General features: G+C 37.9%; 2 protein-coding genes across 7 annotated transcripts in view; one reads left to right on the top strand and one right to left on the bottom strand.

Annotated features, from left to right (window-relative positions):
- Positions 1-325: 325 nt before the first annotated feature.
- LOC127620858 (uncharacterized protein C9orf43 homolog) lies at positions 326-10646 on the bottom strand. Of its 4 annotated transcripts, none has more exons than XM_052094171.1 (8): positions 10505-10646; positions 8403-8563; positions 6742-6898; positions 4670-4745; positions 4459-4571; positions 1997-2072; positions 1358-1574; positions 326-1255 (listed from the first exon to the last, which is right to left on the bottom strand). In XM_052094171.1, the coding sequence occupies exons 1-8, from the start codon at positions 10573-10575 to the stop codon at positions 1113-1115; spliced, it is 1014 nt and encodes a 337-aa protein (XP_051950131.1). In that variant the 5' UTR covers positions 10576-10646; the 3' UTR covers positions 326-1112. The 4 variants fall into 4 exon arrangements, with proteins under 4 accessions (XP_051950131.1, XP_051950132.1, XP_051950134.1 ...); XM_052094172.1 differs by lacking the exon at positions 10505-10646 and adding an exon at positions 8906-8959; XM_052094174.1 differs by lacking the exon at positions 8403-8563 and having other exon boundaries at positions 10505-10612.
- fkbp15b (FKBP prolyl isomerase family member 15b) overlaps positions 10060-12192 on the top strand; it is a 34138-nt gene continuing 32005 nt past the window's right edge. For all 3 annotated transcript variants that reach the window (XM_052094167.1, XM_052094166.1, XM_052094168.1), the window contains exon 1: positions 10060-10235. In XM_052094167.1, coding sequence (XP_051950127.1) covers positions 10186-10235 — 50 coding nt within the window. In that variant the 5' untranslated portion in view covers positions 10060-10185. The remainder of the gene's footprint in view (positions 10236-12192) is intronic.

Genomic DNA, 12192 nt, shown 5'->3' with positions numbered 1-12192 from the left:
CACTAGTGAAAATCCAATTACAGATATCAAGAATTATAGTTTTTACTAGTTGAAATACAATTCTTGATATCTAGAATGAGCATTTAACTAGTAAAAATGTAATAGTTGATATCAAGAATTAGCATTGTTACTAGTGGAAATTTAATTTCTGATATCAAAAACTGCCATTGTTACTAGTAGATATCGAATTCCTGATATCAATAATTATCATTTTAACTAGTGAAAATTGAATTGTTGATATCAAGAATTCATATCCTGGAAATGAATAAAAGTTAAAACGGCTTGCCATACATTTATAAGGTTCCTGATATGACTGGAGTCTTTATTTTAATGTGAGTGGTCATGATTCACTAATCATACTGAAAAATTACAATTCATGTCTTTAGATGTTAACCTTATTTAATGAGGAATAAATGACTGTGTGCACCTTTAAGTAGGGGTGTTATTTAATCTCCCTGATCTTGTGTGCCACCTGCTGTTTACTTTCATAAGGGTCAACATTTAGGTATAAATGTGTAGTTCAAAAGTCTATAAAATATGTATGGTTTAATTATTTGTTTGCAAATGAATTCGTCTATATTCAAAATAGGTTACTACAGTAATGGGTCTGCAAGACAAAACTCACAGGACAGCTGCTGAAACTTGTGAAACAGAATTTCCATTAAAAACATTGAGAAACTTTACATTTCTAACTTGAAAACCAAATAAAATCAAGTCAATTATCAACTAAAAATGGTAAAAACAAAGATACAGGGAAATTATTAAATTAAAATAAACTACAAATAATTGATATGAAAAATATTGATGACGTCACATGGCTCTGTGACAGGTCCTGAGTATGAATTTTTTTTAATAAGCCAAGTAAAATAAGATCTGTATATTAGAGGATATTAATTAGGAAATTATATATTTAATTGCACATTATATGTTGTGATTTGACAAACGTAACCTGTATTGTACGGCACTATTATTACCCATCCCTCCCTCCTTTTTGGCTCTAGCACGTGAATAGACATTTTTGTCATAGGTAGACTGCTTAATCTACTATGGCGCAGACAGATACCAGCCAAAATGAGAGAGGATGGTGAACTCGAAAAAAGCCACCCATTAGGTCACAATTCATTTTCAATGAATGGGACGAGTGGAATGGAGAGCGGGTGCAAACCGGTGAAACTGCTGCGGAGTGCACGTCTGAGAGCTGCGTGTTGAGGTGGTGCCCCTGGTGGTTTCTGATCCAGTGATCCACGTTTAGTATCTGTGGACAGAAGAGTGGGGAGAAAGAAAGAAAGAAATGTTATTTTGGTGCACATTCTGCATAAACAAAATCCAATTGTGGGCTCCTATGTTGAGCGCTCACCTTTGGACAGCAAGCTGCAGGAGAGATGATGTGGGGTGGTTTTGGGAATGGGATTAAAGCCAATGCCCACCCACCGATCCTCAGCTTGTTGAGGAGTGCCAGCACCCTCTAGTGTAAAGCTTCTACCTCTCCAGTTTCTCCTCTTATGAAGATTATACCTTCTCTGAAGGTTCGCCGGACCCCTCTGAGCCTGCCAGTCAATGATTTCATCACCTGTCTGCATAATATAGAAAGCCATTTGACAAAAACTTATACAAATATTATTGCTACCTAAAAAATGTGAAGGTGTCAATTATTAATTTGTTTCTTTGAAAATGAAAATGCACATAAGACAGAAAATTAAATAGACACATTGAAAAAATTTAATTATAAAAAAAAACTATACAGTATAGCAATATTATACTAATACGTAATTTGAATTTTTTTTTTATAGCAATTTAAACATAATGTTTCACTTTAATTATTTTGGAAAACATTTCCCTTTATTTTTCTAGATTTAGCGTTACAGTTCCTCCCATTCATTTGCATTGTCTCATGCTCTTCTAATGTCTCAAACAGACAGGTTACATAAGTTGCTCTGTGTTGATGCCTTCATACATTATTTTGAGACTTTAACAAACACTTTGCATGGTTACTCACCACCATTGATGACTTGGACACTTGAAAAGATGGAAGGCAGACTAACTCTTTTATAGCAACGTTTAGAGATTTAGATCTGAAAAGATGATGTAGAACAGATGTAGTTAGATGTTGTAAAACAAAAGTGACTTTATTAAACTATTTAAAGGTTCACTCAGTCATTTTTCCCTCATATCAAAAGGTTTACTTCTAAAGAAATGAATAGTAATTTTGAAACATATGTTTAAAATAATGACCACTCATTTTATTCAGTCGAGTTCAGTCATATCAGTAACCGTATAAAAGCGGTTTTATTCTACATGGAGCAGGGACACCTCATGGGGCAGCCATGTTAGCATCACATGACCAGCTGAATACTACTTGCTTAATCTCAGTAACTGCCCTGTTATTGGCCACTTTCATTCATGGATTAAATTAATCTATGGTTTACTGTGCATAGTGAATTTCTACAACGGCTTTGGTAACTGAAAACTACTGTGTTTGAATGATGCAGCATCCAGGCCAGTAGATGTCAGTGTAAGCCTCTTCGTCATACTTCAAAAAAATTACTGAGTGCACATTTAATTATGCCTAGAACTTATGATATGGTAGCAAAATTTCAGAAATCCTTCAAGTGGAAATTCAAGCGGTTGAATTTCTCTCCACTTCTGACGGTCATAAGAGCTGCCTTGTGTGCCTGGGCTGCGATCACACGCAGGCAGCGTTTTATGCATACAGGCATATAGGCATACAGCGGGCTCGGTTTTGCCAGGTAAATCTCTACGAACCACCTGCTCCCCAGCATGCCTGCTGCGAAGCTTCGCCAGGTATGTCGACGAGGAACAAGTCATTCTGGTGGCCCCCTACTGGCCCACTCGGACTTGGTTTCGGATCTTGTGCTCCTCGTCACAGCCACTCCCTGGCAAATTCCCCTGAGGAAGGACCTCTTTCTCAGGGACGGGGCACCCTCTGGCATCCTCTGGAAACTCCACGTCTGGCCCCTGATGGGATGCGGAATATCTAATTGGCCTACCACTTGCTGTCGTAGACATGATCAACCAAGCCGAGCTCACTCTACCAGGCAACTTTACGCCCCGAAGTGGCACTTGTTCGCAAATTGGTGTTCTTCCCGGTCTGAAGACCCGCAGAGATGCGCAGTTCAGTCAGTGCTTTCATCCCTGCAAGAGAGGTAGGAGGGGAGGCTGTCCCCTACCTTGAAGGTGTATGTAGCCACTAGCGCGGCCCATCATGACGCAGTGGACGGCAAGTCCTTGGGTAAGCGCGACTTGATTATCAGGTTCCTTAGATGCTCTGGAAGTTGAATCCTCCCCGGCCAAGCCTGTTCCCCTCCTGGGTTCTCTCAGTGGTCCTCTCGGGCTTTCAGAGACCCTCCTTCGAGCCGCTTGACTCAGTTGAGCTTGAGGCCCTCTCCTTGAAGACGGCCCGCTTGATCACGCTCGCCTCCATCAAGAGGGTTGGGGACCTGCAAGTGTTCTCTGTCAGCGACACCTGCCTGGAGTTCGACACCCGTGTTGTCCTAAGACCGTGACTGGACTACGTGCCCAAGGTTCCTACGACCAAGTAAGTGAACCTGCAAGCGAAGCTGCCCCGGGAGAAGGCAGTCCCAGCCTTTTTTTCATCACTGTGTCCGGTGTGCGCTTTGCATACTTATGTGGACCACATGCAGAGCTTTAAATGTTCTGAGCAGCTCTTTTTTCTGCTTTGGTGGACAGCAGAAAGGGAACGCTGTCTCCAAACAGAGGCTATCCTACTGGGTCGTTGATCCCATAGCATTGGCCTATCACACCCAGGCCGTGCCCGCCCCCTTGCGGGTTCGAGCACACTCAACGAGAAGTGTGGCATCCTCGTGGGCACTGGCCAAAGGCACCCCCCCTAGCAGACATATGCAGAGCAGCAGGCTGGGCAACACCAAATACCTCTACAAGATTTTACAATCTCAGGGCTGAGTCGGTCTCGTCCCGCGTTTTCTCAAGTCCGAGCCGGTAGAACTCGGTATTACGGAAAAACTGACAGGGTGTACCGCTTGCACCTAGCGCCTTTCCCCTCCACTGAGGCGATCTTGTGTGCTCTGATGGAGGGAAAGAGACGTTGTGTCTTCCCGGCCACGTCGCTGAACCGAGCAACTGTTACGGCCGAACCTTATTTTCAGCTCCTCAGGTAAAATCCTGAATGGACAGACGCATTTCCCTCCCTTTATACCCGTATGTCTGGGGGCAGGACATGCTAATTCTGTCTGCCAATTTCTCATTGGCCTTTTCTGAAGTTCAAAGATTCGTGAGGCTCTTAAGAGAGACCCCTAGTGTCCCTTTTTCGACACAACGTCTCGTTCCCTCCATCAGAGAAAGGAGGTTACAATAGTAACCTAGACATTTTGTTTGATTTTGCTGATTTTTTTCTATGCTTGATATAATGGGAAACCAGGTAAAATACTACTATGACAGTTATTGAGAGGTTAGACTTGCTTGTTTTGGTTGAGCCACTGAGGCACATGATGTGGGTTGCGGATCCACATGACCACTGGATTTCGTGGCAACTCAGAGCAGCCAATCAAAGGGCTGATGTGAACTGTATTTAACTGCAAACACAAAAGTTATGATTAATTATACCACATACTGTAGATCAAAAGGTGTCAGAAAGCAAACTTGATCATTTGAAAGTACTCATTTGGAATACCTTGACTATTTTGTTTTGTTTATTAGTGGGTGTGATGGGAAATACCAAGTTGGATCCTGGGAGGGAAAGATCTGCCCTGCCAGAAAATTATAAGAAATTGTGATTAGTGGGATAACATAACAAAAGACTTAAGTCCTTTTTTATTATAAATTCTCCTCCCTCCCATAGTAGGTGGCGATATGCAGGAAGAATGCAAATCGCCAAAAACAAAAGAAGAAAAATTTGAAAGTGAAGTGAAAGTGGAGAATGATACTAAAAAAGTACTTAAATATTTATCTGTTTCTCACCAACACCTATCATATCCTTTCAGAGGATATGGATTAAACCACTGGAGTCCTATGGATAACGTTTATGCTGCCTTTATGTGCTTTTAGGACATTCGAAGTTTTGACCACCATTCACTTGCATTGTATGGACTACAGACCTTAAATATTTCTCAAATATTTTTGTTTGTGTTCAGCAGAAGAAAGAAAGTCATACACATCCGGGATGGCATGAGGGTGAGTAAATGATAAGACAATTATAATTTTGGGGTATAGTTTCCCTTTAAATATTAAATGCTTGAAATTTATTTGGTAGAAAAACTTGTGTCTATGTATGAATTTCTTTACAAAACTTGTAAGAATGAATGACTTGGTGTAAAGATAAGCAGTCCACATGTGTCCTTCAACAGGGGCGTAGCACCACATTTTGGGCCCTGGGCACAGAACTATTTTAGGGCCCCCTGACCAATTTTAGTTTGAGGTGGGGATAATATCCAGTATAAAAAATTTTTATGGATATTAAACAGTGCTAATTCATAACTTTTTATTTTCATATGCAAATATTATTTGAATCAAGCAGTACATTATTTAAAAATAATAATAAACAAAGCCTACTAACAAAATAAATTATAAATGTACACATTTCTCAGTTTTCTTGTTGGCAAAATCACCATAACATTTATGAAAAGAAACGAATGCCAGGTTGTTCAATCTATTCTGAGATATTTCTGCTCTCAGATAGTTTTAGAAAATCATAACTTGCTAACTGATATTTACACAAGGTCCATGTGGCAGGGCGGGATACGGGACCGGGTGTGTAGGATCACGACTCGGCCCCGCCCTCCGCCCTGCCACATTCCAAAATTAACTTAAAATTAGGGCTTGATATTGTTACAGATTTTATTCTGTATGGATACATAAAGATATTTTTGGTTACATTGCCCGTTTATCTTATATAAAATAAATGAATTCTTAGCTCAAGCTGTTAATAATGAAGGGTCCTTCTAACCTTCTAGGTAACCCTTCTAGGTACAATTTGAAAATATAATTTTACAAATTATATTTTGTTAGTTTTTATCATACTGTTTCCATTAGCTTTAAAAGAAAAATTCAAATTGATTATATTCCATCAATAAATGTCTTGAAACTGCATTTATTATCTTGGATATACTGTGTATTTGTTACATGTTTATTATTTACATGAATAAATTGTTACTTACAATGATTTACATTGATACTCAGAACACACACTAAATTGGTACTGTCTCTTTAAATAGAAATCGGCATCTCAGCATTTAGGCATCATAGGTTAAACCTATCTGATAGTAAATTTTACACTGAAATAAAATATGTTTATACTTTAGATGCGTGAGTAGCGGCAGATGTTGACAGTTTGATTTGAATTGTGCTTGTCACTTTATTAAGCAAGCTTCTGATTGTTGTTCACTGTTTAATGAAAATATTTAATGATTTAGTTGCTAATAATGTTACCTACCATCTAGTGAATATTTCCATACATTTTCTTACCAAAAGCAAATTTTTTTCTTGCATTTGACACATGCCAAGTGTTAATTTCGGACCATGTTTACATGAATACCAAGCAAATTTTTACCTACGCTGACAGGTATGGCCCACTTTTCTTCTGTAAAAAAATGAATTGTCTGATTTTGGAATAATTTCTGCAGAAATATGACCTCACATGTTGTGCCCAGAAGTGAGTGTTTTGTGTTTCTGATTAATTTTTCTGTCATATACTTTATATACCTTGTTTTCTATGTATGATTGTGATTTACACTGTATGAGACTCACCTCTTTTTGGTGACCTTTGTTTCTTTAGTGAGACGAACACAAGAGACATCATTCAAACATGCTTCTGTATCCGCTTTGTACGCTGGCCTTTCTGTGGAAGTTGTACTCTGTCCAACCCATTCTGAGACATTTACAATACTGAGAGATGGTAATTCCTCTATTACAAGAAACAGTACAACAGCATGGCATTACACAGACAGAAATTACCAAATTAATGAGAGGGGCCTGTGCAAGACTTCTACAAGACATGCCCATTACAACTTACGCCCCTGCCAAATAACCAGGAAAATCCTAAGACTTGGAACAGTTGGATGCCACATTCATACATTATGTTTGTTGTCTACAACTTCACCTATCCATAAATCTAAACATAACCATAAATAGTTTTAAAATGAAAGTTTGTAAAACCATTAAATATACAGCAAATTAAAATGAAAAGTTATTTTGAATACAATCATATTGTCGGATCACTAGGTGGTGACAGTGATGAGAAATTTAATGAAAGTAAAGAGGAGAAGAATCTAGCGGTATGCTAAGCTAATAGGCTAACCCATAGATATCTATTCATACAGTAGACACCCAGCAGTATGCTAAGCTAATAGGCTAACCCATAGCTATTTATATGTACAGTTGATTCCCCATTCCACCACTCCAGACACATCAACATATCCGCCATCTTGGAAGGGTCAACGTGTCAGCGACTAGAACTCACACCAGCCAACTCACTGAAAATGCCACAACATTGTGCTGCCTACGGTTGTAAAAACCACAGAGACATAATTTCCAGACGAAATCGGATAGTCTTTCACAGGTGTGAATATGAAGCTTAAGCAGTCTGGCTGTTGGTTTCCCTGATAATTAACAATATTTATAAGAGATTTAACCATTTAATTTCTGTTTAAAGACATTTTATCTACAATATATAGAATTATTTAACTTTAATGACCAACTAAATCTAGTGAAAATCCACTGCCAAAGTCTGTTGCAGACACGTGGTCAACAGCTTTCCTGTGTTTATGTACGGACTTCGACTTTTCCAATATGGCGTATGGCTTACGCATAGCGGCTAACGAGCCATCTATATATGTCTATGGGACAACCAATTACCTTAAAAGCAAACTGGAGGAAACACAACAGATAAATGTTTATCTTACCATTTATATCTTTTTATTATAATTGCATTACAAAATAAATTACATTTATTTATATTATTATTTTTGTATTATTACAAACACCTTCAGGAATAGAGTATAGAGCACTACCACAAAATGTCCCATTAAACAAGTAAGTTACGTGTACCATTATTATCTTCCATTTAATAATATGCGACATAATTTAAAAGTTATTCTTTGTCATATTTTAAGAGTTAAGAGAATATGAATCAAACAGCGATTGAAAAGGATATAAAACGTTTTGTGGCCAATAAAATCGCTTTATGATCCAGAGGGGCGTTACGTGTAGTGGGCGTGTCGGGAAGTGGGTGTCCTTGTAGTCTTGTAGACACAAACAGACACATTTGAATTAATATAGGAGCCTGGAGATGACACAATCATCTGTCGCTAGAAATTCAGTGAATACAAATACATTCGCTGCATCCGTGCCATGTAATGACGTGAGGAAGTAGATGTGCAAGAGTTTTCATAGATGCAAAGCGAACCCACCGTCTATGAATGAGCATCTCTTTACTCGTGCTGGAGTGTGGCGCGGGATTCCTTTCGCGACACGGTGTTCAGTGTTCCAGCAGCACGTGTGACAACACAACACACTGAGACAGTGAGCTTCATCCAGCTCACGAGCAACACTCCGCTTAAAGTCACTGAAACTAGGGGAAAGAAAAGAGTTTTGGACTATTAACGAATGACGCACTTACATCGTAAAGGAATTGCCTATAGTTGAATATTTAGGCTACCAAGGTTACTAAATTAGTAAACAAAACGAAGAATTCTATTCATCTCGTTCTATTCGTGTAACTACTCATTGTAAAGATGTTTTGGAATGATTTGAATGCAAAAGCTCTATACAAATAGGTACATTTAAATCGAACTAAATTGAATTATGTAAAAAACTGTGCAAAATGTTTTTATTTTCTTCCGATTTAAATGCAAGTTCAAACGCATGGTCATAGCCTAGATAAACAAGTATCATGAAAAACGAATATGCTCACCTCATTTGTTAAAACAGTGTCACGGCGCAGTAGCTCGTAATTGTAGAGCTCTTGCGCCATTACTTGTGTAAAGTTTGGTTGCTTAGCAACCGTTAAACTACTTTCACTTTACACGAGACAATGCAAATCTTTTCATATTCATTGATATGCCTAAATAATACTTTTGAAATTATACCTTAGTGCATAGGACGCTTACCTTTGTTAAACTAAAGATATGTTGGCAAGACCAACTGATTACCAAAGTTAAAGGTATAGTTCACCCAAAAATAAAAATTATCTCATCATTTACTCACCCTCATGCCATCCCAGATGTGTGACTTTCTCTCTTCTCCAGAACACAAATTTAGATTTTTTGAAGAACATTTCAGCTCTGTTGGTCCATACAATGCAAGTGAATAGTGACCAGACATTTGAAGATCCAAAAAGCACATAGAGGCATCATAAAAGTAATCCATATAACTCCAGTGGTCATTTTTTACTATAAATCCAAACTTTCACTTTCATTTACATTTTTAAAGTGGAGATTTATAAAAAGAAAAAAGGACTTAAGTATTGATCTGTTTCTCACCCACATCTATTATATCTCTTCAGAAGACATGGATTTACTGGAGTCACATGGATTAATTTAATGCTGCCTTTATGTGCTTTTTGGTGCTTCAAAGTTCCGGTCACCATTCACTTGAATTGTATAGATCTACAGAGCTGAAATATTATTCTAAAACTCTTAATATGTGTTCAGCAGAAGTGTATACACATCTGGGTTGGCATGAGGGTGAGTCAATAATGAGAGAATTTCCTTATTAGGGTGAATTATCCCCTTAATTTCATATTCTCATTAGTTACAATATAGCTTTGGTTTAATAAAATAAACTGGGATATTTGTTATAAAAAGAGTTTGCTAAACTCTTAACTATATCCACATCTGCGATTGAAGTGAATCTATACATTTAAAGTTAAGTGAAACAAAGCATATTATAGAACACTGAACAAAATAAAAATACAAAAGACAAAAAAAAAAAAAAAACTAAGTTAAGAGGGCATGAAAGGAAAAAATATACATCAATGAAGTTTCTTTATAAATGTTCTCAAAGTGCAGAATTGCCCAGTGACGTAGAGCACGTGATCATATGGTGGGTCAGCTGACACCAACAGAAACCGGAAGCGACTGGAGAGAATTATATGTTCATATTTTTTTCACCGCATGCTTGTGTAGTTAAATCACAACTTCATATCTGGAATATAAGTACATCTGACTTATCTGTTCACATCAGTCAGGGAGTATGTTTGCAACAGACGACGACGACGGAGATTTTCTGTCTCCCACAGGAGGGTGAGTTTATGACGGGAAAAGACACGATATCATGAGTGCAAAAGTCAGACAAATCGTTCACTTTATCTAAATAAAATGTAGTTCTATTAATAACACCAAAACAGCTTCAATGTGGCAGCGATATGGGGAAAGAAAGCAGATATGGTGTAAGATTGATAGAAAAGTGAAGTGTCACTCATTGGACAAATACAATTTGATACAGTTGAAGTCAGAAGTTTACATACACCTTAGCCAAATACATTTAAACTCAGTTTTTCACAAATCCTGACCTTTCATCGTAGAAAACATGCCATCTATTTTGTGAAGCGCACCAGTCCCTCCTGCAGCAAAGCACCCCCATGCTTCACAGTTGGGATGGTGATCTTCGGCTTGCAAGCCTCACCATTTTTTCTCCAAACATAACGATGGTCTTTGTCCCCATGTGCACTGTAGTCTGGATTTTTTTAAGGTGGTTTTGGAGCAGTGGCTTTTTCCTCACTGAGCAGCCGTTCAGGTTATGTCAATATAGGACTTGTTTTACTGTGGATAGATACTTGTCTACCTGTTTCCTCCAGCATCTTCACAAGGTCCTTTGCTGTTGTTCTGGGATTGATATGAACTTCACACATAACTATGTTCATCTCTAGGAGACAGAATGCTTCTATGTATGTAAACTTCTGACCCACTGGAATTAGTCAATTAAAAGTGAAACAATCTGTCTGTAACAATTGTTGGAAAATACTTGTCATGCACAAAGTCGATGTCCTAAACTACTTGCCAAAACTTTAGTTTGCCAATATGAAATCTGTGGAGTGGTTACAAAAATGGTTTTAATGACTTCTTCATCCTAAGTGTTCGTAAACTTCTGTCTTCAACTGTAGAAGTGATAAAGTAGCATTCATTTGGATAACAGATCAAGTAAGATGAACTTTTGTGAGGATCTGTTGGATCAGCTTGTATTCTAACGCTTATCTGTTAAATTTGTTCTCACATGACTGCCTTGATCATATGATTTGTGATCTTTAACAGTCCTGCTAAAGATGCCTCTTTACTGGGATGTTGCTGTCATCCTTTCCACTAATTTAGTACTGATGTGATTTCTGAACTAACAGCATCAAAATGTCACAGCCCACTTGGAAACATCCCCCTAATAGTTTTAGTAGAATAATAAAATGAAAAGGGGCCCCAAAACCTATTTGGACACTTACTGTATCAATGTCATTGCATTAGAAACAAAATATCTAACCAAGTGGGTGGCATCTTCAAACAACTGATGCTAGACCTATCCTCAGAACTAACTTTTAACTAGCTATTAATTTTAGCCAAAGTCAGATTCCCTCAAGTTCACACAGTTTTTCTAGCAGATTAACCACACAAATACTTTTTGAACAGTATATTTGGAGTTTTAAAACCTAATGCACTTTTATTGTGGAATGTTATCTTTCTACACTAGATTTAAAAAGTGGCATTAATTTTAATTACATTTATACGTTTTTAAGTGTAGCTTAAGTCTTATTAATTTGAAGTTATATCCAAGATTTCAGTCTACTCTAATTTAATATATTTCTTGGATTTTAAACACATGTAAAAGGGGAATATAAACATATAACATAATTTAAAGCTATGTTGGACAGAATTGCAGAAAGCTGGAGAGTTGGCATGGTAATGCCGTTGACATGCTGGTGGTTAAAAGTGCAGGATCAGGGCCTCAGTAGGGCCGCAGTCACGAGGAACACTACAACTTCAGTCCCAATGTGGCCTTAGACTGTGCCAGACCTGGCAAAAATATCTGATGTTACTTGGAATTGGAAATCATTTGGGGTGAATCTCACACACTCGTTGTGGAGTGATATTCTGGTGGTTATCCTTGTGTAGTTTTAGTTTGCTGACACTTGAAGCTGGCAGAATACATTCAGGGTTGGTGTCCTAGTTCAACATGGCACCAATGCAGGACAATGACTACAAATGGAGTTTATTT

The sequence above is a fragment of the Xyrauchen texanus genome, chromosome 27, assembly GCF_025860055.1.
Source record: "Xyrauchen texanus isolate HMW12.3.18 chromosome 27, RBS_HiC_50CHRs, whole genome shotgun sequence".
Lineage (NCBI taxonomy): Eukaryota > Metazoa > Chordata > Actinopteri > Cypriniformes > Catostomidae > Xyrauchen > Xyrauchen texanus.
Note: the sequence above shows the minus strand (reverse complement) of the source record. Positions and strands in the feature narration are given on the sequence as shown.

What these genes read in the sequence shown, in the direction of transcription:
- LOC127620858 (XM_052094171.1), bottom strand. Translation starts at nt 10,575, where the DNA reads ATGGGGGTGCTTTGCTGCAGGAGGGACTGGTGCGCTTCACAAAATAGA. An exon ending in ACAAAGGTCACCAAAAAGAG is followed by an intron (nt 4,746 to 6,741) that starts GTGAGTCTCATA and finishes ATTTTCTGGCAG; the next exon opens with GGCAGATCTTTCCCTCCCAG. An exon ending in TGTCCAAGTCATCAATGGTG is followed by an intron (nt 1,575 to 1,996) that starts GTGAGTAACCAT and finishes TATATTATGCAG; the next exon opens with ACAGGTGATGAAATCATTGA.